The sequence below is a fragment of the Pseudorca crassidens genome, chromosome 1 (genome assembly GCF_039906515.1).
Source record: "Pseudorca crassidens isolate mPseCra1 chromosome 1, mPseCra1.hap1, whole genome shotgun sequence".
Classification (NCBI taxonomy): Eukaryota; Metazoa; Chordata; class Mammalia; order Artiodactyla; family Delphinidae; genus Pseudorca; species Pseudorca crassidens.
Window position 1 is genome coordinate 3,935,683 of NC_090296.1, and position 24,433 is coordinate 3,960,115.

Consider the following 24,433-nt stretch of genomic DNA (forward strand, 5'->3'; position numbering starts at 1 on the left):
GAAGGAGCCTCCAGGGGAAGGTTGACCTGGAGGGAAGAGGCGCCAGAGGCGGGAGGCCAAAGCGCCCATTTTGAGGACACAGGAATGGGGGCAAGAGCGACGGGGACCACAGCAGAAGGGACAAGCAGAGGGACGGGAGAGCCTGACAAGGAGGCCCTCGGTGATGCCAGTTCTGAAGCCCAAGGCGGGAGAACAAATGGGTTTGGAGCTGACCGCGGGGGAGAGGGATTCCCCGGCTTCAGAGTGCCCGGCTGCCATCCACCTAACACCACTCAGTAAACGCACAGGAAACAGTCACCAGGACCCCCGTGGACGTGAAAGAGCTAATCCCCCGGGATGACCGCGGTCCGTGCGGCCCGTGTTGTCGTCTGTTACTCTCAGCGCTTCCCCCGGCGAGGCGAGCGAGCACGGCACGGTGAAGGACACCGAAAGGCAGCGTTTCAGGGGAGCGGCAGAAAGAGTGCGCTCGTGACGACCACCTTACTTTGGCTTCGACGGCAGCCAGGTCCGCTTTGATGGCCTGGGCCTCCGAGATGAGGACCGCGTACTCCTCCTTGTAGCGGGCGATGCTGGCCTCCAGCTCGCGGATCATCCGCTCCACCTCGTTGGCTTTCTGCTGGTTGTCCTTGGCGTCGTCCTCCAGCTTCTGCAGCTCGTTGCGTAGGGGCTCCACTCGCTTTAACATGTCGGCGTAGTTAAGCTGCGGAGGGCAGATCGACTGTTTGCAAAAGGGACGGGACACTAGGCCCCCTCGCACAGGGGTTCCCAGCCAGGCTGATTACCTGTGCGATGGCCCACTTAACCATAGGCCCGCAGGCCAGGGAGGCCCGATTGACGATTTCGTAATTGTAACTAGGATTGGACATGTAGTTCTTCTTCATCTTCTCCCTTATGGCATCACTGCAAAAGAGGAATTGTATTTCTAAGCATGTGCAGGGCAAAAAGTAAAGAAGAATTTTCAGGGAATCAAAATGTAAAGACTAGAGCCAGCTCCCATCTGTTGCTCCAGTGAGCACCAAGGATGAGCCAGCCCGACCCTAGTTCTCAGGTGGCGAGGCCACTGCTGCTGAGAAGGACTCTCACCTTCCCGCCCCTTCCCTGTTCCCCGACAGGAGACAAGCTCAGGGCCAGCGCTGTGCTCGTAGCCACTCGTGGGGACGGAGCAGCATGCGGCTCACAGAGGTAAAGGGGTCAGGGAACTACTGGCAGGAGTGGGGAGAGGAAATCTGACTAGTTTGCGTGGAAATGGCCTGGAAAGGTGTTTGTGCAACTGCTGAGCTGACATTACCTTCTGTGTGCGCTAAGCCAGAGACACGAGGCCACAAGCAAACACGAGAACCTCAGGCCACCAGATCAGTTTCCCCCACCGGGTGCCACCCACCTGATCTCCTCGGCAGAGAAGTTCACGATGGTGGGGATGAAGTTCTCCCTCATGATGATGGAGCGAATCTGCTTCCAGTCCGTCGTGCTCTCCCCGAGCAACAGGCAGATGGACTCGAGCGCCAGCTTCACGGCGGCAGGGGGGTTGGCCATGGACCGCACCTCCACCAGGTGCTGCTTCTTTATGGACTTCACAGCTGGGCGTGGCGGGAGCACAAGAGGGTGGGGTGGAAAGGACGTGGTGAGAAGGGGACCAGAGCACAGCCAGACGCTTTGACTCTCACCAGAAAAGGGACAAGTGCGCAGAAGATCCAAGTGAACGTGGGATGTTCTGTCTTAAAACCCTCTGGAATAGCTGAAGTGGCCAAAATAATGACAGAGATCTTGCTGTACTAAGCGTAAATCGCAACATTCTGTAAGAAGGACAGCATCTTTAAAAATGTCTCACAAATCCTCATCAATTCCTTTACCTCTGTGAAGATTTAAGTATTAAAAAAAAAAGCAAAATTGTTCATTTATTTTACACCAATTGAACAAAGACCTTTTCAGTCTGCCACAATTTAGAAGTTGTCTTTACCGGCTGGGGTGAAGATGTGGAATTAACAGTTCTAAAAAAAAATGGCCAACACTTTCCATAAACTGAAATGCACATTTTCCTAACCTGAACTTTTATTAAAGCACTTTTTTAAAGTAATTCTTTGGCAGGTGAGAGCTAAATTAAATCCTCGTCAAAGCACAACTCTCAGTGAAAATCTATGGTGCATTTTAATTCCTCTTGTGGTGTAATGTGAAAACTACAAGCAATTGGGTTATTTGAAGTAAGTTAAAGGCTGATGGGCAGGAAGGGGCCCAGGGTTAAGGCCACGCCTAGGTACCGGGCAGACTGCAGACCAAGACGGGACACCGGGTCACTGCGCTCCCTCCTGCAGCATTTCCCAGGTACATGGGGTGGAAAAGGAAGGATGGGGGCTGCTACCAATAACTAAATTAGTCATCGCCGGCCACGACCAGGGCACTCTAATAATTACAGGTAAGACAGCAACACTGCCTACTTCACGACATTTCTGGATGAAATTCAAGCCAGAGGTTTGCAAATAGCATATTTACATCACCAGATTTTAAAAAACGTACCGACAAAAAGCTGATTTTGTCCATTTTCTCTTATGAAAAGGGCTTCACTATGGTGAAACAGACTAGCTTTACGGAAACTTTGCTTTAAGAGGTGAAGACAGTCTTTAAGTATTTAGAAAAGGCTTCAGAGACTTGAGACTTATCAATGACGCCGTGGAAACGTACATAACCGGGACCTCTGGGGGAAGGCCCCCTAATCTGTCCACCCTCCCCAGAGAGCCAGACCTCTGACAGTGTGCACACACCATTCTGGGCCTCGATGACGGCCGGCTCCACCTTGTCAAGATCTTCCTTGACGCTCATCTGTTTGTCTGCGATGACCTCCTGCTGCTTGTGCAGCTGTTCCTGAATTTCTTGGCTCATGACCTAGAAAGGAAGGACGGCTCGGCTCTGGGGTAAGCAGTGGTTAATTCGCTGAGTCCTAAAGTGGCACTCCTCATGCCGCCCGGGACAGACACACACAGACACACACACACACACAGACACACACACACACCCTGCCCCCACTACAGACCCGTTCAACCCTAAAACCCATCTCGGACTAAACTCCCTACTCCCTCATGAGACACAGAGCTCGCCCGGCCCACACAGGCCACGGTTCCCAAAACACAGAAGCACCTTTTTCTTCTCCGCCTCCTGCTGGTCCTTCACCATCTTCTTCAGCTTGTCGTTGGCCGCCGCGTTCTTCACCTCCAGCTCTTGGCTCTTTATCCTGAGGTCCCGACGCAGCTCTTCCACCTGAGGAACAAAACCACGTCAGGGAAATGGAAAACACGCGGCAATTACCTTCAAATTAAGAGGCCCTCCCCTAGCGCAGCCCCAGAAAACGCTGCTCAGGCCGCGACCTACCTGGTCAACCGTCTCTTTGATCTTCCTCAGCCCGACGTTCAGGTGCATCTGCTGCTCCTCCAGCTCGCTCCGCTTCTCGTGGAACAGGTCGGCGTAGTGATTGATGAAGTCGAGGTAGTGGCGGGGCGTGATGGCCATGGTTCTGCCTCCCCGCTTCGCTAGCCGAGCATTAGCCTTTTGGAAAAAAGTCAAATCTCTTCACTCTTCAGGACGTTCGTCCTCTGCGGCTTAACCTCAGAAGATAACTGTTGCGCTGGTGTGGCGCGACGGCACAGCCCCAGCCCACGGGAATTGCATCGCTCGAGACGGAGTCTAGCTCAGGCGCCCACGGGACCGCAAGGAGCCCTCACACCTCTGAGCTTCTCCTCCGACTTCTAGGGGTAGGGAAGGGCCAACAGGACACCCACAGGCTCAGAGTGGTCTTCACAGAGCCTTCCAGAGGGGAGCAGACTGGACTCTTCTAACAAAAAGAGTCTAAAGGAGGGGCAGCAAACCACAGCCAGCCCGTCAAACCCTGCAGCGCAGACTCTGCATGCGGAGTGTCAGCCCCACGGCCATGCTTGCTCATGGCAACGCTGTTCTCACGCCACAGTGGCAGAGCTGGGTAGCCGTGCAGGAGCCCAGCTGGCACCTGGCCCTTTGCAGAGAGAGTGCGTGACCCCTGCTCTGGGGGAAGAACACAGGCCTGGCCAGAGGGGCAGCGAGAGAAGCAAATGGAATCAGTGTGGGCAGGGAAGGGGCCAGACGGCTCCGGAACACACAGCCGGGCGACAGGCGGGGTGAGACGTCATTGACAGAGGTAGGAAAACAGGTGAGAAACGGGCATCTCTTTTGTGGGTGATGGTACAGCGTCAAATCCAAAGCACCTGGGGGTCTGCCTTTACATCGGTTTAGCTTTACGTTAGTACAGCAGTTAGTTTTGCTTTTGCCATGATCTCAAAACTGAACCCACACTCAGCCATAAAAAGAAACGAAATTGACTTATTTGTAGTGAGGTGGATGGACCTAGAGACTGTCATACAGAGTGAGGTTAAGTCAGAAAGAGAAAAACAAATACCATATCCTAACACATATATACAGAATCTAAAAAAATACGGTTCTGATGAACCTAGGGGCTGGACAGGAATAAAGACACAGACGTAGAGAATGGACTTGAGGACACGGGGAGGGGGAGGGGGAAGGGTAAGCTGGGATGAAGTGAGAGAGTGGCATGGACATATATACACTACCAAATGTAAGACAGACAGCTAGTGGGAAGCAGCCGCATAGCGCAGGGAGATCAGCTCGATGCTTTGTGACCACCTAGAGGGGTGGGATAGGGAGGGTGGGAGGGAGACGCAAGAGGCAGGGGATATGGGGACATACGTATATGTATAGCTGATTCACTTTGTTGTACAGCGGAAACTAACACACCATTGTAAAGCAATTATACTCCAATCAAGATGTTAAAAAAACAAAAAACAAACTCCCCCAAAAAACTGAACCCACCTGGTGGAGAGTCTGATGAACGAACACACAGCTGTTCACGATGGCTTCCCGGTGTGACGGCGGCTGCGGCAGCTTGTCATACACGACTGGCATGTAATCAGGCACGATGTAATTCGGCTTCTCCAGGTCCATCTTACTAGTGAATTCTTTGCCGACCTGATACAGAGCTTCAGTGGACCAGTCCCCAAACCAGTTCAACACACACCTGAAAGAGATGCCCACATCTCAAAACAGCTCCCGAGAGCAGGGTCTGCCCCGCGGAAAGCAGAGCTGAGTGGGATCGGCGTACCTGTTGAACAGAGCGGGGGAGGTGGCCGCGCGGTCCTTGAGCCCCTCTGAGGATGGGTTCATGGTGAAGACGACGTGGAGGTTGCGGATGACCTGGCTGGTGAACCACTTGTACAGCTCCTCGTGCGAGTCCAGCATCAAGCCCTCCTTCTGGGCCCCCTCCTTACACTGGGTCATCAGGGTGGCATACTCATCTCCTTCGAAGAGGCCGGGAACCTAGGAAATAAGACGGCACCGTGGCTGGCCAGTCCTCGGAAGCCGGCGCCACGTAACACGATGCGGCGTGTCACTGATTACCTCTCCGTTGGCCAGAAGGGTATTCATCCGCTCCAGGAATCCAGAATCTAACACGTTGGACTCGTCCATTATAAAAGCTATCTTTTCGTTTTTACAGCCAGAACGTCTCAACACCGTGCGGAGATCCTCATCGAAGTCCTCCCCCGTGTACTTCCTGTGGACCTACAGAGGCGGGGCAGGTCAGCTCCTCTCTTGCTCAAGGAGCTGCGTGCATGAATAGGGGTTGACAGGCTGTGGCCAGACCCACCTTAATCTGGTACACGCTCAAACCGTTCATCCAGGCCACGAAACGGGACAAGGTGGTTTTGCCCGCTCCACTGACCCCGATCAAAAGCAGGTGGCCTTGAGGCTGACGGAATATTCTGAAACATTATCAGAAAGAAGAAAGAGTCAGGCTTTTATGCTCCATTCCCCTTTTGACACTCAAGTCCTAAACCTTCTCAAGATTAGTCTACAACATTTGGAACGCCTTTTTTTTTTTTTTTTTTTTTTGCGGTACGCGGGCCTCTCATTGTTGTGGCCTCTCCCGTTGCGGAGCACAGGCTCCGGACGCGCAGGCTCAGCGGCCATGGCTCACGGGCCCAGCCGCTCCGCGGCATGTGGGATCTTCCCGGACTGGGGCACGAACCCGCGTCCCCTGCATCGGCAGGTGGACTCTCAACCACCGCGCCACCAGGGCATCCCTGGAACGTGTTTTAACTTGAATTTGTACGCTAAACATTCGTACAGCAATTGTTATTTGCCAGGTCCGGTGAGGCGGCAAAGATCAAAAAGACATGGCGCCGCCCCCGGACACCCTGATGACTCGAGGGAGACAGGCCGATTCTAGCAGGAGGGTGAAGGGCTGTAGTCGCAGCCGGTGGTAAGCTCCGCTCAGCAGAGCTGGACTAAGAAGCGGGAGTCGCTTGGCAGACGAAGGTAGGGGCGTGGGAGGCCCGTCAAGGGGACAGCACGAGGCCTGGCCTGACCCCCGCCCCCATCAGATCGAGAGCAGCTCGGGTGAGTGGTGAGGCTGCAGCAACAAAAAGCCCACCGGTCAATCCTGAGCACGTGGTCCAACACCTCATTAAACAGGACCAGAGGAACATCGAGCTCTTCTTCATAGAAGACTTTCAGCCTGGCTTTGACATAATCTCTTAACTCTTCTTGGTCTACTGGGATGTAATCCTGTAGGAAAAAAGGTAGATCCAATCACGAAGAAGAAATCATCTTAGTTCTTATAGCAAAGTGGATTATGTTTCCATATACCAAGAAACTGTCAAAAAATGAGACGAGAGCAGGTAGTTATAACATAGGAACAAAAGTATAAGTAGACTAGGATGAGACATGGAAAGACATGGAAAATTTTTACAGAGAAAACTGAACTTCACTGAAAGGCATCACAGAACATCTAAGTAAATGAAGAGATACACCATGATCATGGAGAGAAGAACACACAACTAAAAATGTCAGTTCCACCCAGCTGACACACAGATTCAATGTAATCCAGTCAGAATCTCAGTGGTGGGTGGTGCAACTTGGCAAGCCAATTCTGAATTTCGTTTGGAAGGGGAAGAGCCCAAGACTGGAAAGACGACCCACCCCTTTAAGAACCAGGTGCTCTGGACAGGGACTGTCCTATCTGGTGGCCTTAGAACTGTGATCAGGACCACGTGGTTTTAGCACAGGAAGCAGCAAATGGACCAATGGACAGGACAGAGCTCTGTAGCAGACTCACGCGCACAGGGAAACCCATGTGACAGTGCGACACTGCAGAGTCCCAGTGCTGGGACCGTGGACATGCACAAAAGAAAAACTGAAAATGAACCCACAGCTCACCCCATACACTAACTCAATTCAGATGGATTAAGGGTTTAAACGATATTCCGTTACGAATGTTTGTTCTTCAAAAGACGCTATAAAGAGAGTGAAAAGACAAGCCACTGGGAGAAGATGGTGCCCATAAATGAAACAGGATTAGTATCTAGAGTCTAGAAATAAATAGGAAATTCTAGAAACACTGAGCAAATCTCTCTTGTTCGTCTTGCTTCTGTGCCTTTGCTCCTATCAGGCCCCGTGCCTGCCATGCCCTTGCCGACACTCAGATGAAGGCCTATGGACACTTGCCTAAGCCCCTATGTCAGGGTCAGCCCTCCCAAGGTGGGGCCATCCACCCTATGAGACGGAGCTCCTAAAGGAAGGCTGTCCTCATTCCTACATCAGCATCGCCTACCAAAGGACATGCACATCAAGACTGTCCTTTCCTACGATGTCGGATGTCGGCTCTCTTTTTCAGAGAAAATGGCAGCTCACAGCTATTCTGGAAATGTCACTCTGTTCAGCATCCTAGTATACGAAACATTTTCACACAAGTTATCCCTCACTGCCCTGATTTCACTGAAGTCCCGTCTCCTGCTGGTTGGATCCACAGCTCTTGGAGTGGTCCTGGGATTCTCTGCCCTGAATTATCAACGGCTGCAAATACATGGCCCATCATGCCTATAGCTGCAGCTTCCTTTATAGTGCCCTTCAAGGAAAAGACGTTTCTGACGAGAAGGGAATTCTAACTAGAAGAACAGGAGCAAAGAAAAGTATTCCTAACGTGATGTAGACGCGTTACCTTTGACAACCAGTTGCTGTACAGGATGGGCCGGCTCATCGCCTTCTCCTTGTCTATGTTGGGGAAGTGCTTCAGAGCAACCATGTCAATATTTTCGTCGGTCCAACGCCTCTCCTCATCTTCTACAAGTCTGTCGGAAGAGAAGACAGAGGCCATGATGAGAAAACACCTGGTTTTGTGGGTGCTGTGGGCTACTCCAAGGGCTGGCATTAGTCTTCTACCAGAAATTTTCATTTTCTACAAATGGAAGAACCTAAGACTCTGAACTCGAGACGACTTAAGTAGTCCGAAACATAGATATTAAACACGAAAATCTTAAAAAAAAAACTCCTCTAAAAATGTTTAATTACATTGATTTACAAAATGAAAACTTCATTTTAGTTTCTAAGCTTGCTTAATATAAATGTTTCAAGTATCAAGGAGCATTATGGGAACAGAAATAGAGAACTACAAGGTGTACAGTTTTGGAAACACAAGGTTTACAGAGGAAACCACAGAGCAAGCAGGTGAGACTCTAACTGTCCCTATAGGTGTGGGAGGTCCTTCTGAGCAGCTGAATACATGATAACTTAGGCTACGAGGTGAAGGTCCAATAAGCATGTCACGTACTTACCGTAGCCAACCAGAATTTAGAAGCACAACTGCTATTGCGATATTTCAATCTAAACAAAATTATATCTCTGGTATGTTAAGAAATATAAAAATGATACTGTAGCCCAATTATTTTTTTTAATTAAAGAAGGGAGAATGAAGGTAGCGCACGTAACATAAAAAGGACCGCCTTTTAAAGTGGCAGAGCCGCAATACAAGAGCTCAAAGCTGGGCTGCCAGGGCTCGTGTGCCCCCGCTCTGCCTCGGTTAGCTCATCTCTCTCCCTGGCTCTCTGCAGGGCAGCTCTGTGGGAAATGAGAACTCCAAGGAGGCTGGCGTGGAGCCCAGTCATCTACAACAACGCAATATTCCAAGACTCCTCGAAAGCATGGGTGAGAAAAGCTGCCTGAAGGCAAGAATAACTGGTCCAGACGTGTGGCTGCCAAAGGCTTAAGTATTTCTTAGCCTGGAGGGAACCACCTGCCTTGCGTTCTGCCAGGGGAGTAACCACTAACCGACTCCTACGACTACCCACACCTGAGGCCATGAGTGGTCAGAGGAGCTTGTCCTGCTGGGACCGTGTCCTCTACGGATGGGCCACCTCGGGCGACCTCACACGTAGCCCGGGCCCGAGGGGTCCTGCCCTCCTGCTCCTACTCTGCAGCCCCTCTTGCTCTGTTCCGAGTAACCTGTTCACGGGCAGAACATTTCCCCAAATAGTTTGCAACAGGAAATCGTGGTGCTGCACTAAATAGTAAATCAGTTAAGATTTGTTGTTTGTTAGAAGTTTAGAGTTAAAGCAACACAAGTCTAACTTTTTCTCACTAATCAAAAATGAGCCTAAAAGGCTATGAAGGACTGCAGTGCTGAGATACATAAAATTAACAATATAAGAAAAATCAATAAAAACGACAGAGCAGGAACTAGGAAAACTAAGAACCTACTATAAGACAAAGATCGTACACAACTATAAACAAAGAATACTAGAAAAAGATTCTGATTTAAAAAGGTCAATAGGGACTTTCCTGGTGGCGCAGTGGTTAAGAATCCGCCTGCCAATGTAGGAGACGTGGGTTCAAGCCCTGGTCCAGGAAGATCCCACATGCCACAGAGCAACTAAGCCCGTGCGCCACAACTACTGAGCCCTCGTGCCTAGAGTCCTTGCTCCGCAACAAGAGAAGCCACCACAGTGAGAAGCCCGCTCACCGCAACGAAGAGCAGCCCCCTGCTCGCCCAGACTAGAGAAAGCCTGTGCACAGCAACGAAGACCCAACACAGCCAAAAATAAATGAATAATAATAAAAAAAGGTCAATAACTTTCAAGATGCCTTAAGAGAGAAAACGACTCAACGTTTTACTGAGACTTACAATGTTCAAACCACAAAACCTTCCACAATCCAAGCTGACCACTACAGCCGCTAGCAAGTCTCTCCCTTCAGTACTGGTCACTTAACTAGAAAAAGTCAAAACTTGCAAGACTTGAAATAAGTGGCCAACAGGTAAAAAGAGAAAACTAAAGTCCCAGAGATACAGCTGCAAATCCTCTGATGAGAGCAAAGACTGAGGGTGAGGAAGGGGTGGTGGTTATGGAACTGCACCCCAGGCTGCTGTTAGAAGGCACTGAAATTCACCTGTGACCTCTGTGCCCTGACCTTGTGTGGGGCCCACCCGACAGTGAAAGAGGTGAGTTAAAGTGCCTTGCCCGAGGTTACCGGTAACCAGCAGGGCTGTCGGGGTCTCGTACATAGGGGTGGCCGTGATCAACTCCCAGATGCAAGGCTGCCCTCGCCACCTCACTCCTGTCCATCACCAGCTCAGCCTGCCTCATGCAGACCCTAACTCGGGGGGTCGGAAGGGTCAACATCCTTGGTTTTACCTGTCCTGGAAGAGACGGAGGGCTTCATGTGCCCAAATCCGAATGAGGCCTTCCACAGGCAGAGTCTCCAGGGGTCTCAGTGCCTCGAAGATACCTCGCACCCACCGGGTCATTTCACGGGGCGAGTAGATATAGTGGGGCTGTGTGTCCTGAGTGAACCTCTCCTGCAGGAATCGAAAAGATGCAAGTTACATGTAAATGTCCTAAGACACGGAAAGTAGTTAAAAAGTCAAATGCAGTATAACATTTTTATATTGAGAATAAAGACTCTAGACCCTGGAATATTTGAGAATGAATTGGTAAATAATGTTGGGACTACTGTTCAGTAGATCCAAGTTGCTCACTTTATGTTGCAATTAATTATATTTAAAGATTTATACGTAAAAAAAAAAAATAGGGCTTCCCTGGTGGCGCAGTGGTTGAGAGTCCGCCTGCTGATGCAGGGGACGCGGGTTCGTGCCCCGGTCCGGGAGGGTCCCATGTGCCGCGGAGCGGCTGGGCCCGTGGGCCATGGCCGCTGGGGCTGCGCGTCCAGAACCGGTGCTCCACAGCGGGAGAGGTCGTGGCAGTGAGAGGCCCACGTACCGCAAAAAAAAAAAAAAAAAAAAAGATGGCTGTCTCAGGGGAAAGTCGGCAGTTCTCTTGCAAGGGCCCTTGTCAGAGGCTGACAAAGAAACGCAAGCCAAAACCGTGAGAGCCACTTCTGCTCATCTGGTGGGCAAAGATCTTTTTTTTTTTTGGCAGTACCCCGCAGCACGTGGGATCTTAGCTCCCCAACCAGGGATCGAACCCGCGCCCCCTGCATTGGAGGGATGGAGTCTTAACCACCGGACTGCCTGGGAAGTCCCAGTGGGCAAAGACCTTTTCAATAAATATTTTTTCAAGGCTGAAAGAGGCATTGTGGTGGAACTGTAACCGGTCCAGCCCCGACAGGTTTGGCCACATGCAGTCACCACAAACACTGCAGAAGAACAAGTACAAACAGGCACATGTTGGTGCTGTTAAAACAGAAGTGGCCACGTCCTTTTAGAAACGGCACAGCACGGTCTCGGTTTCGTAAGGGGAATGAATACATGTACACGTGCCAGACGAGGACGGCAAGAACAAGAGGATATTCGCGGTTGCAGAACCTGCCGGAAGCATCATCTGTTGAGACCCCGGAGCAAGTCTCCCGGCTCAGCCGGAGCTCCAGGTGAAGCTCAGTCTCTCAACAGAGCCTTTCGGTCACGACGGGGCAGAGACGCCACACACCTGGGACATGGTGTAGAATTCCACCATCGCCGCGGTGAGAGGCTCTGCGTATGTGCGCAGGGACGGGATGAGGCGCAGCATGGCCCGGTTGAAGGTACCGTAGATCTGCGTCAGGGAGGCGGGTCCCGGGTAATCCACATACACCACAGGCACGTGACGCAGGAACCTACACAAAGACAGCCCGGCTCAGCCTCGTATGGGGTGAGGGGCAGCATGCCTGGGAGGGCTGCCTCCCTGTCCCAGGCCGACCCGGGGCTTCCTGACCCGCCCCCACGGCTTCGCGCCACAGCTGACTGAGGTCTCACTCAAACTACTTGGGCCTGGGTCTGACACGTAACTGTAGATGCAAAAAACCGAAAAAGAACCGAGCAAAGGTGGGAAAACGATTCGGGCTTATTTCAGCCTCATCCTGGCCCTACAGGCAGGTCTGGGGCAGCTCACTACTGCCCAGCAAGTCGTCGCTTTCGTTTTGAGTGTGTTCCCAGCACAGTGACATAACCCCAGAGGAACCCCACGACGAGCAGTATTTTGTTACCGTTTCATAATGACAACTACAGTTTCGTCATGCTACATTTAAAGCAAACCCGGAACCGGTGTGTGTGAGATCAGGGAAGTCTACGGGGCTGTGTGTTACCTGTGAGAGAGGGGCTTCCTTCCAGGATCAGTGGGCGGGTTACAAGCCCCGACAAACTGGATCCTCTCCAGCTTCACCCAAGTTTGATCTGAGGTTCGGTAAAAGCCTCCGTGCTCCACCATCTGAGGGCAAGGGGGAGTGAGACACGTTAGGGGCACACGTGAACAGGACACGTTGTGGAGGAGAGGGCACCTCGTGGACGTAAACACACCTGTCTGATGAAGGATATGACCCTCTGCGTCCCGTATTTATCCATGTCTGGCAGGTTGATTTCATCACAGAACAACACCAGCCACTTCCCAAGCTGAACAGGGGCCAGGACGACCCCGTTCGGCGTGCGTCTATACTCGCAGTAGTGGTCAAAAGTCTTTAGCAGGAGCTCCGGAGTAGTAGCGCTGGAGAAGTTAAGACCCACGACCTGGAGAAGGGAAGAAACAAGTGAGGTGCTGGAAGGCCGACCCCGTGCTGGAGCCCCAGGCCCACTGCCCACTCCAGCCTCCTTACCTCCATGTCGGGCAGGGCCCGGAGGGCGCTGAAGAGCGTCATGGTCTTGCCAGACCCAGGAGGGCCGCACAAGACCAGCGGCTTGTGCTCGGCCAGCCAGGTGTACAAGAGGGCCTCGTGGCGGACGGTGTCCAGCGTTGGCACGACGACGTCAGGGGCGGCCACCTTGTGCGTCTCCACTTCAATCTGAGGCACCTTGGCCTGCCACGGCGACCATTCTCCGCTGATGGACACCTGCACACACGGGCGGGCGCCGGTCACCCTGGGACCCACGTACCTGCTCACCTACAAGACTTGCTCGCTTTCATGCAAGTCAGAACCTCCAAGTCAACCTGCATCCCTTGTGCCACAGAAAACTAAAAGGACAAAACCCTCCTACGAAAGAAAAGACGACATCCAGTCGAGGCGCGCACTCACTTCGTAGTCGATGATGGGGATGTTGGGAGCAGCGGGCAGTGGCACCGTCGTGATCCTTCTGATGTATTCACCCAGCTCTGCTCTCATTTTCAGCCGACTGTCTCCAGACAAGGACCAAAGGATGGCGTAAACCAGATACCGCTATTGGAATAGGAAGTGGGTCCCGTTTTGAATGGAATTTCAACAATAAAGGAAAGACATTTACAACGATGTTACCCTGAAGCAGTGGTGCCCAGAGATGCTGCCGGCACCTCCCCCAGCACCTGGCCACAGCTGGACCCCTCCTGACCTGGATGTAGCGCTCCAGCTGCTCGATCTGCATGGGGAAGTCGGGGTGGTTGGCGTTGTACTGGGCCACGTTGCGGCAGGCCTGGTGCAGCATGGAGAAGAGCGAGCCCAGGCAGCGCAGGCGTGTCAGGTCCATGATGTGCTCCAGCTTGAAGGCGTGCTCCAGGGCCTTGGTGACCAGGCCGTTGGACGTGAAGTACGGCTGCATGATCGTTGCTGCGTCCCTCTGGATCTACAGGAGGGAGTGAGTGATGCTTAGCTACCATCTCAAAAAGCGGGGAGGTTTTCATCTCCTCTAACCTAGGCCCAGGAGAGGATCACGCAACTGTGAAAAGTAGTTTTATGGGTTGAAAAAATGAGGAATGAAGCTTCAACGACCAACCCTTTATTCCTTCATCTTGGTGGTTCTCAAAAAAAAAAAATCACGCTTCCTAGGAACATTGGTCTTCACCAACGAAATGCAAAAGGTCCACCTTTCATCAATTTGCAAAGAAAACTGAAAGAATTCTTTAAATTTTCCGTGCACGGCTACGCTTTTGCAGCAGCGACTGCACTGATTATGCAAACCTCCAGCGAGTGGCCGGCTTCAGCAGCGGAGCAGTGACCATCGTGAAAAGCACGCCGCCTTCCAGATGCTCAGGGTGGGACACCCGGCTCGCTCTGCGCCGCGGCCCAGCACCCTCAGGTGCCAGCTGGCTGCACTCGGCGGAGCGGCGCTGGCCCGCGTACCTGCAGCATCGGGGAGGCGGCCTCCTCGCCCTCGTCCTCCTTGCCCTTGCGCCGGCGCTGGGCCTCGTCCTCCCCCTCGTCCAGGGGGATGCTGCGCAGCCTGGCCAGGAAGTTGTTGAATATCATGTCCGTGCTGAGCACGTCCTCGCTGAACCAGACCATGCCGCAGCGCGACACCGTGGCCAGGGTGGCGTACTTCAGGTCCTGCACTTCAAACATTATGCGCACCTTGAGAGAAGAGAACACCGAGCACGGTTAATGACATGGGTTTGGTACAGACCCGGGTACTAATACTTTACCTATATGCCCACTGAAAGAGCAATTTAAATCCAATCTCACTGCACTTGGTTTAGAAGTAAAAATGTCTACGGTTTGCCTCATCACAACATCCACCAACGCTCTCTCCCTGAGAATCTGGGCGGGAAAAAACCTGTGTGTGGTGGGGAGGAGAGGAGAGGAGAGGAGCTCTGGTGGGACGGAGCCAACAGCTCCCTGGGTGGCAGGGTCAGCAGTGAGGTGCTGTGGCCAGGTTCCTGGCCTCGAACCCGCCGGCAGGCTGGCCAGCAGGGTCCCCTTTCGCACGTGGGGTTGGCAGCCTCGCCGAGTCCCACTGCTAGTCGCCAGTGGGGCTGAGATTCAAACTGGACCATCTGATCCCAGAGCCTTAACATCACTGCTAACACGCCTCACAAGGAGATCAATCTTTCTGACAACAGTTAGAATCTACTGGGTAGTGAGCTGTAAGAAAAGAACCCGACAAGTCAAATCAAGACACGAGTCTGCATACGTGCATGTTCCCAGACCCGCGGCTTGGTTTCTGAAGCGGCGATAACCACCGATGCTGACCCTGCGTCGCAGGAAAGGCTCCTGCTCCCCAGCGGCTCAGGAGTGCGGCCGGACTCCTCCCTTCCCTTCCACCCACCTCCAGCCCGTCAGGCGACCCCACTGGCACAAGCTTGAACTCACACCCACAGCTCAGCTACTTCTCAGCACCTCCACGGTTGTGCCTGGGGTGCCGTGGCCTCCCAGCTCACCTAGCGCGCAAGCTCCAGTCCTCAGTGACCCCGGGCCTGACCTCATCTCGCCTGTTCCCCCTTGGGTCCCGCCCCAACTTCTCTCCACATCAGCCAACTGCCCCGCTCTCCTCGCACACGCCGGGCACAGCCAGACGCTCCTCCCCCGCCATCCGCCCCTCCACCTGGAACGCCCGGAAGCCACAGGAGCCGCCCCCTCGTGCCCTCAGCTTCCCCGGGGAGCCTCGGCGCCGCCCCTTCTGCCAGTGCAAGCTCCACCCCTTGGCACCGGCGGCTGCTCTCCTCCAGTTTACTTTCTCCGTAGCCCCATCACCACTTATCCTGTCTGTCTCCCACCTCAGACTGTGAGCCCTGGGAGAGCAGGGGTTTTGTCTGTGTTGCTTACAGCTACATTTTCAGCATCTAGAACAAGGCCCGGCACACGACGGAACTCCAGAAAAGTGGGGTCAAAGTATGAACGCACGCCCAGGCCAGGCCTGCCCATGTTTACCGCTGTCAGGGGGCGTGGTCAGGACCTGGATCAAGGGCTCATTTCCAAGGGATGACCCTGAAAGTGTCCATATGTAAATCCCTTGTTCTGCCATTTCCCAGGAATCCTAACTACAACCCCACCTCACGGAGTCGTAGGAAAGGCTACCCAGGAATTACTGAGTAGGCTTAATATTCAGCAAGTAGTGGAAAGTCATGAATGAACGCTTTGAAGACATTTCTCACCAGCCCCAGGAATGGAAAGAATGTAGCACAGAGAGGCCCCGACACTGACTGCTGCCACAGAGGCTGGAGCCGCTCCCCCCGGCTGCGCGCCAGGCAGTCAGGGTGGGATACTTAGCCCCGTACGTTGGGCGGAAGGCTGAGGCGCTCTCCGTTGGGCAGCGTCAGCAGCTTGTTGTCATCCAGCACCGAGTTCAAGTTCTCCACCCACTCGGGATCCACGTCGCCATCGAAGACGATCCACTGGCGCTTCTGCAGCTCGCCCCTCACGTTGTCTATGATCCTGGTGGGAGGGTTTTACAGCAGCGCGTGACTGAGGCTGAAAACGCTCAGCCCGTAACGGTTTCTAAAGTGACTTTGATTTGTCCAGAGCGTGGTAAGAAGAATAACGTACGCTGTTACCACGAGGACAGAGTGCCTAGGTCCCAGTTCTCCAGAGTGCGACACCCACCCAAGTGCACTTACTTTCTCAGAACATGTGTGAACAGCCCATCTGTCCATTCCCTGGTGTTGGGGTCCAGGGTTCCGTACAGGTGGTCTTTGCTGATGGCTTTAGGGTCGATGATATGGGCCACGCCCTCCACACCCTCGAGCCTCTCCAGAGCCTTCAGAAGAACGCGCCAGGCCATGCTCTTCCCGCTGCCCGAGGGCCCCACCATCATCAGGCCGTGGTTGATCTGGGTGATCTGATAGAGCTGGAGAACCTGAGGGCCAGACCGACCAGCACCATAAGCACTCCAGAGAAAGAAGGTGGAAGGTTCCTCACCACTTCTCCCACCGCCAAGCAAGAGACGTGTGCTGTGACTCTTCCAAGGCAAGTACTGGGACTTTCTAACCAGAGAGACCTTCAACTGGCCACAGCACAGCAAACACAGAGGGTTTTTACTGAACTGTGGAGCTGTCTGACTGAGTCAGGAGATGCTCACCGAGCTGCCTCAGGAGAGACCCCTGAGGTGCCCTGCCGGGAGGACAGAGACCGGATGAACGAGCCGCCTTGTCTAACCCAGGACCGCAGCGGAGGATCAGCACGCACAGCTTGTGCACGTGACACGCTTTTTCTTAAGTGAATCTCACAGAGGAGATAAAGGAAAGAAGTCGATACAGAATGTAAACCCTACTGATTACACATTTATGTTGTTAATCATGGTACTGGGAAGTCTTGTAAGCAGATCATTTACCCCCATAGACGGTTTTCATCGTGATCCCCTTTTAGCCAGCATTTTCAGAGAACAAACTGTACCACATAATTGAAAATTTCAGGTAAGTTTCCCTATCACTACTCTCAAGTTAAGAAAAAATCCTAACAGGACTTGGGGCAAATCTCCACAAACCAGACGACGCCCCTGGTGGACAAAGCCCGGTAAGACGCGGCTTCTCCACCAAGTCCACGGCCATCATTACCGCTCGTGGCCACCTGCGGGGTCTGTGAGGCGCCAGCCAACACCACGATCCCAGCTACCTTTTCAACCCACATCCCGCCGACTTCTTCTCCGTCTCCGTATGTCAGGTACATCTCCTGGCACACTTTCTTGAGCTCCTCCCTCAGCGCTGTCATCTCGCCCCGGTGATACTGGACCCCAGGGAACACATCCGACAAGAGGCTGAAAAGCAGCGGGATGTCTTCTGCCACCAGCTTTGGCACCATCGTCTCACAGACGCTCTGGATCAGGATCTGCGTGGGGTGAAGGGGATGAGCTCTGCGGGGGGGCGGCTCCACGTCTACTGCCCTGTCCCCGGAGGACCCACGGCACACGGCTGTCCCGTGAGCAAGCAGTGAGGCCCAGCGCCCCGCCCCCACCCCCAGGCCTCCCGTCAAATGCGGGTCCCCTCCGTTCACCCCGGGGCACGTGAGCCACAGTGAGAGCCCTCCAGGCACGACTTCAGGGTGGCAAAGGGTAATACAAGCAGAGCCTGGGCCTGAGCGGTTAGGGGCGCCCCGCCCACCTCTTGCTCGGGAAGATTCTCCGCGATTTCTCCTTCGTCCACCGCCTCCCCGCGCTCCGCCTTCTCCCTCTTGATCTTCTGGATCCGCTCCCGCTTCACGTTTCCGGCGCTCACCAGCACGCTCTTCAAGGCTCGGAGACCAAAGTCGTAGTGGCTTTGAGAAGAGAGCTGCTCGTCGCATAGTCTGAAAGAGAAAGCGTTTTCTTAAAAAACAGTACACTTTGAGCACCAAGAGCATCGAACAGCAAGAAATCAGAGACGGATACGTGGAAGGTAGTGTTGCAACTACACAGGTAAACTTTAAATGGCACACTTGACACATGCCAGAAACACGATCCGGAATAACTCAAGTGACTCACTTGAAGAACGGGACGATCTTGTTGGCAAGGACCTCGGCGGTGCGGAAGCCCTGTGAGTACAGCATGACCTGGGCGATGAGCTGCCGGTCGGGCTTGGTCATGGCCAAGCTCCGGAACAGCTTCTTCAAGTTGTCTGGAAGGTTCGACCGGCCCGCGTAGCCGGGGTTCATGGTGATGAAGATGGCCATGTCTGGGCTCACCTTGACTTGTTTGTTCAGCAGCTCACAAGTAATGGGGGCAGAGGCTGAAAATCGGAGGATGGTGTTAAGACTCGTGATAGTCAAAAATCCACTCCAAAATCTCTCTAAAACTGCAGAGCAAGCACCCATCTCCCTGCCGGCCCAGGACTCCAGGGGAGCTGGAGGCTCTCACCAGACACGATGCCCACCGGCCCAGGCAGGCCCATCTTCACCCACTTCACCCACACGAAAACCGTCCGAGTGTGTAACGGATCAAGTCCCAGAGGCAGGAAGCCCACTATTTGTGCATTACTGAGCGTCACAAGGTCAATGCAAGAATAGAAACACAGCCCAACCACAGTTGCAGAAATAAAAACCAATCCACGTTGTGACAAAACTGACCGGCTGAAGTCACGAGAATGACCCTCTCGTAGGGTCATCAAAGGAAAACACAAAATAAACAGCCCCCCCGCCCCCCATCCCTGGACTACTTAGGGATCAGACTTCCTCCATAGGAGAACACGGAACATGGAGTACACAGGTACTGATTTGACACTCCTTTTGTTTTATTTAGGAGGTCTGGTAAGATGAGTTACCGTTATTATGGGAAAAAAGGGAACTTTAAAAGGTAAACTCTCCAACGTGGATGTATTTATTTACGTCCTCCAGCTCACGAGCCCAGGCTGTGTGCGCAACAAGCTCCCGGGGCCCTCCGAGCAGGCACTCCCACCGTGACGAGGGCTCGTTCCCAACACTCTGGCCAGGAGGCTTGGCTCTGTGGGATGCAGGGAGGGGGAGGGGAATGCGGGGGGCCCAGAGCGGCTCAAACCTGTGTTGTGTGCAGACGCCGGGGGAGGGAGCACAGGGACTCTGCTACAGGGGAAGGACTGATGGCTCCGCGGGGCTGCTCTGGGACGAGGGTGCAGCGTTACCCTGGGCCCTACCGCCTGTCTTCACTCAGGATGCACTGCCCCGCCTGCAGCAGCGAGTCCTGGAGCTATGTTAAAGTCTCGCTTATTTCTGATCAAAGAGGCGACCCCCTCTGCGCCCTCCAGGCAACTGTAAGGAGAAGCCGGTCTCACTCTTATCGTAGCTGGGGCTGGAGTGCTCGCGCAGCGCCTCCTGGATGCACTGCACCTGCTGGGACACGGCCGACAGCATCCGTTCCTCCAGGCGGTTGAACTCGTCAAAGCAGCCCCACGCGCCCACCTGGCAAAGCCCCACAAAGATCCGTCCCATCGCCTGAAACGAGAAGAAGGGAAGGGAGCTGAAACCACGGCCATGGTGCTGGCTGTATGGGGCTCCGATTCTGGCTTGGATGACTGGTCCCACCCTGGGCAAATCACATCTTGAAACCCTTGTCTGCTCATCTTTGAAATGGGAACAATATTGTCTTCCTCCCAGGGTGGGGGGGTGGTGGGAGGGGCTGTGAAGGTGGCATCAGCTTCACACATGAGGCAAGGAGCCCAGCCCCACAGGTCAAGTGCCTCATAAACAGTGGTACAGATGTAACGTATCATTTTTCCTCCTGTGCCAATAAAATCCCAATAACAAGGTTAACACGTTGTTTAAAAAACCTTTCCCATAATATTTGTTTATTCCCAGGCATAGACACCAGGAAGATATGTTACACTGACGAGTTTGAAGAATTTGAAGACGTGAAGCTCAAGTCGGTGTCAAGCACGTGCTGGGAACCTCCAACAGCTCAAGTAACCCTGTCCCCAGAGGACCATGCTGTGCTGTAAGGCCAACACAGCTCGAAGAGGTGCCGCCTGCTATTCCCCACCCAGCCCTCTCAGGCCCTTAACTCTAGGTGGTTCCCACAGAGCTTCTCACCTGGAAGTCAAAGGTTTCATCACAGTTGAAAACTAAAACAAAGCGTCCAAGCTGATGGCCGAGAGCTTTGACAGACTCGGTCTTCCCAGTCCCAGCAGGCCCTATTGTTTGAAGAAAAGGAATTGAGAACTCAAGTAAGAACACACCTTTAGTTTTAAGAACTGTAAAAAGCAATTCATTTTAAAAAACCGAAGTACAATCATCCCTCGGTCTCCATGTGGACTGGTCCAGGACCCCTGCGTCTACCCAAATCCATGGACCCTCGGGTCCAATAGTTGGCCCTCCGTAGCCACAGGTTCTGCATCCCTGGATTCAACCAACCTCGGACGGAAACTTTAATCCACGGTTGGGTCAATCTGAGGCTGTGAAACCGGTGAGCAGGAAGGGCCGACTGCCTATCTATTAAAACAACTCTGCGTCTAAGTGGACTCACACAGTTCAAATCAGCGTCGTTCAAGGGTCAAGTATAAATGCGATAGCCGCCAACGGATTTAAAGTTTTAGAAGGTACCAGCCAGGCAATTAAGAAGTACGTTTAGATCATTTGCTTAATCTTGGAAAAGTACGTTTCCTATCTGACTCCACCTGTCCAGGTGTGGGGAGGGACTCACCGAAGGGGGACCCGCCCAACCTGGCCTCCAAGGCCTGTGTCATCGTCAGGTAGCAGCGGTCGGTGAGGGGGGTCTGGACCAGCTTGTCCTGGACACCCAGGTACTCAAAGCCATAGTTAAACTTGGCATTTGCCATTTGAATCGACAACTGCTGCAACACATCGGTTTGCTTAGGGTCAAAGTAAAACCGCATCTGGCTGAGCCACTCGAAAGACTTGGCGTTGTCAATCTTGCTCTTCATCAGGGACCTGGTGACGTCTCTCTGGTGAACCAACTCTGTGATCTGAAGAAAGAGTCACTTTAAAGAGCTTATCAGAAAGTACATTTCATGAGCTGAAGCATGTAAACTAAAGTACGTAAGCGTATCCTCGGGGTGCAGGGGTTATTCAGTAGACTTTTAAATTGAGATTCTAGGTCCAGTTACAGTGTAAACATTCACTTTTAAAAACAACAGAACTGTTGTTCACTTTTAAAAACAATAAAACTGTTATTCACACAATGGAATTACACAGAATCAAGAGCTGCAGCAAAAACAAAGAAACAACAAACAAAAACTCTGCTAGTTGCAACTAGCATAAAACGTGATGGGAGAAGAGCTGTCTCTATCCTAACAGTCCATCTGCTGCACACGGCAGTGCAAAGGCCAGCAGCAAGCACTCGGGCTCAGAGACACGCTGGCTGGTCCGCCACGGGGCGTGTTCTCTGCGAAGGACAGGACGAGAGTGTGAAAGACCCAGAGGCACGAGTGTCACCCCTTTGTGTCGGGAGGTCGTGTGTGTTAACTCCTGTCCCCCAAGATTGCCTTTCAACAGTACCAGAGAGTCAAGTACACACCCCAGCATTTGTCAACAGGCCACCCACTTGTTTTTCTCCCTGACACCAATTAGGATGTTTTTCAAGCGTGAGTTCTTTCAACTGTCCGAGGCGAAGCCCCAGGAGCCTGGCTGGGAGGAATGGGACTAACCAAGTGCTCCAGCTTGCGTCTCCGGAGCGGTGGCTGCTCCATGAGGACCGAGTCGGCCAGCACGTTGAGGGTGACCTCCACGTTGCTGAGCACGGAGTGCAGGGGGGCCGTGTCGCCGCTCCCGCCGACGCTGCTCAGCGCCGTCTCCACGTTCTCAGACCAGGCAATCTGGGCTGACAGGACCACGAGCTGGGCCTGCGAGACACGGCACACAAGACCCAAAAGGATGGTTTTAAAGATCAGCCAGTGCCCTCACCTTCAGACTGTCCCTCTTCTACTGGACAGTACCTGGTATTTGTCAATCCAGGTGATGTAGGTATTTGGGTCAATTGAAGTTGCTTTACCAAAAATCTCAACTTCTGTAACAGACTCAGCAAGGAGTTTGGCCAGCGTGACTCTCATCTCCTTCTCTACTAGGGTGAGCCACTCGTTGATTTTGGGATGTTCAGTAATTGACACGGGAGTTTTAAACATAACCTGAAATAAAGAAACTCTAAGAATTAAAGTGCGCAAAGATGGGAGTGAAGTGTTCTAAGTTACAATCAATGAATGTAACTACCTCCTCTCCTTCACGGGATGAGATGCCCAGGACGACAGAGTTGTCTTCATTTAGGATGATGCTCGAAACACCAGCAAACATTTTCTTGAAATGTTTCTGTAACTTAGCTACATTCTTACTGTTTCCAATGATTTCAAGCAAATCTTCATCACCCACAAAATAAAACCTAAAATTAAAATAGCATGTAAGTTGCTAAAACATTACATATACACAAATAAGGGGAATCAAGGCAAAACTTCAAACTGTATAGGAAAGGAAGGTGGATATGGATTGTGACGGACCACCTCCAGCCTGAATTCAGATCACATCCAAATTTCTTCCAGCCCTCAGCAAAAGATATACACTCACCTAACAGATCCTGAAGAGAAGTTCAATGGGTTTCATGTAATTCACTGCACCTTAGGAATTTTTTAAAAACCTGCTCTATTTATATTAAGCAAACTATTCAGAAAGAAAAGAATGCCACTTAGAAAATAAAATACAACTTCCCTGGTGGTCCAGTGGTTAAGACTCCGTGCTTCCACCACAGGGGGCATGGGTTCGATCCCTGGTCAGGGAAGTTCCGCATGCCACACAGTGTGGCCAAAAAAAAAAAAAGAATCACAGCTAAATTTTTAAGAGATGCTAGCTGCCTGGGAGGGTGAATAATAGTTTAAATGAAGCTTAGTAAATGAACCCACGGTAGAAAATTAAGGATTATTTGTTATAATTAGGAAGCAATGGATGAAGGAGAAACGGTATTCACTGAATCGGTTACTGGTAACAAAACCCTTGACGCCAGAGTGACCAACACACAGGCCAGGAGGGAGGGAGGGGCGGGAAGGAGGCGCCGGAGCGGACCTTCCCTTCATTCCCCGTAAAAACCACCCTCTCACCTGGGGAAAGATGAGCGCTCTCTTTCCAGGTACTCTCCCAGGGCTTTCTGGATCTTTCCTAGCAGGTCTGCTAATCTCTCCAGCGACCTCTGTACCCCCTGGATGTTCAGAACATCCATGACCAGGGGAGACTTGGATACTTTTTTCATGAGAGCCAAGAATTCCGTGCTGATACTACAAATCAAATTAAAAGCAAGGTTAACGTCAGCCTTCGTGCAAAGGGTGGTCACTAGCCAAGCCTACCCTTCAGCCCTCCGTCCCGGCTCGAGGCTGTACCTCTGGAACCGCTGGGTTTCCACTGGCAGCAGGTGTTTGATGTCTGCGCTGCCCGTGAAGATGCCCTCCAGGTAGACCCAGCGCCTCTGCACGTCGATCCACACGTCGAAGAGAGCCATGATCCGGTTCAGTTTGTCTTCCCAGCTCAGGGCATCCTCTTCAAACACCTAGCAGGTGGATGGAAGGCAGAGCTCAACTGCTGAACTCTCCACTCTCAGATACACCAGGACTCATGCCAATATGCAGATAAAGATCCTGTCAACTTACGTGACTCACATTTTCTACCAGAGGCACCTGGGAACTGTGAGTCTGGCCATTTTTATTTTTTAATTATTTAAAAAGAATCTATTTTGGCCACACAGCATGCTGGATCTTAGTTCCCCTACAGGGATCGAACCCGTGCCCCCTGCAGTGGAAGCGCGGAGTCTTAATCGCTGGACCACCTGGGAAGGCCCTGACTGTAAGTCTGAAGGTACAACGGTGGATGTGCGGGAGGGACACCTCCCCACAGCGGTACCTTATAATACGGAGAGAGCTTCATGGCGGACACGCTGTTGATGTGCTCTTTGACCTTGTTGAAGAGGTCGTCCCAGCCTCGGATCAGGCGACACTTGTTCTGATAGTTAACCAAGTCTAACTCGTAAGTATTCCACACTTCTCTTATCTGAATGAAACCGAAAGAGGCACGTCATCAGTATGTGGGCGTTCGCCAGCCACACAAGTGACCGAGTGTAATGGAGACAAAAGGGACCACATGTGAGGCT

The 24,433-nt window shown here is 52.5% G+C and overlaps 1 protein-coding gene across 1 annotated transcript in view; it reads right to left on the minus strand.

The window, feature by feature from the left end:
* DYNC1H1 (dynein cytoplasmic 1 heavy chain 1) overlaps positions 1 to 24,433 on the minus strand; it is a 65,724-nt gene that overhangs the window by 12,466 nt on the left and 28,825 nt on the right. The window contains exons 21-54 of the mRNA XM_067725291.1: positions 24,187 to 24,333; positions 23,670 to 23,836; positions 23,394 to 23,567; positions 22,519 to 22,684; positions 22,248 to 22,436; positions 21,960 to 22,154; positions 20,996 to 21,278; positions 20,386 to 20,486; positions 19,632 to 19,791; positions 18,371 to 18,614; positions 18,012 to 18,195; positions 17,527 to 17,739; positions 16,533 to 16,771; positions 16,194 to 16,350; positions 14,323 to 14,550; positions 13,595 to 13,825; positions 13,306 to 13,446; positions 12,889 to 13,122; positions 12,596 to 12,802; positions 12,385 to 12,506; positions 11,751 to 11,916; positions 10,500 to 10,663; positions 8,033 to 8,162; positions 6,467 to 6,600; positions 5,681 to 5,795; positions 5,434 to 5,595; positions 5,138 to 5,352; positions 4,849 to 5,053; positions 3,361 to 3,534; positions 3,130 to 3,249; positions 2,757 to 2,877; positions 1,382 to 1,577; positions 783 to 900; positions 485 to 700 (exon numbers count right to left, since the gene is read on the minus strand). Of these exons, the coding sequence (XP_067581392.1) occupies positions 485 to 700; positions 783 to 900; positions 1,382 to 1,577; positions 2,757 to 2,877; positions 3,130 to 3,249; positions 3,361 to 3,534; positions 4,849 to 5,053; positions 5,138 to 5,352; positions 5,434 to 5,595; positions 5,681 to 5,795; positions 6,467 to 6,600; positions 8,033 to 8,162; positions 10,500 to 10,663; positions 11,751 to 11,916; positions 12,385 to 12,506; positions 12,596 to 12,802; positions 12,889 to 13,122; positions 13,306 to 13,446; positions 13,595 to 13,825; positions 14,323 to 14,550; positions 16,194 to 16,350; positions 16,533 to 16,771; positions 17,527 to 17,739; positions 18,012 to 18,195; positions 18,371 to 18,614; positions 19,632 to 19,791; positions 20,386 to 20,486; positions 20,996 to 21,278; positions 21,960 to 22,154; positions 22,248 to 22,436; positions 22,519 to 22,684; positions 23,394 to 23,567; positions 23,670 to 23,836; positions 24,187 to 24,333 (6,018 nt within the window). The remainder of the gene's footprint in view (positions 1 to 484; positions 701 to 782; positions 901 to 1,381; positions 1,578 to 2,756; positions 2,878 to 3,129; positions 3,250 to 3,360; positions 3,535 to 4,848; positions 5,054 to 5,137; positions 5,353 to 5,433; positions 5,596 to 5,680; positions 5,796 to 6,466; positions 6,601 to 8,032; positions 8,163 to 10,499; positions 10,664 to 11,750; positions 11,917 to 12,384; positions 12,507 to 12,595; positions 12,803 to 12,888; positions 13,123 to 13,305; positions 13,447 to 13,594; positions 13,826 to 14,322; positions 14,551 to 16,193; positions 16,351 to 16,532; positions 16,772 to 17,526; positions 17,740 to 18,011; positions 18,196 to 18,370; positions 18,615 to 19,631; positions 19,792 to 20,385; positions 20,487 to 20,995; positions 21,279 to 21,959; positions 22,155 to 22,247; positions 22,437 to 22,518; positions 22,685 to 23,393; positions 23,568 to 23,669; positions 23,837 to 24,186; positions 24,334 to 24,433) is intronic.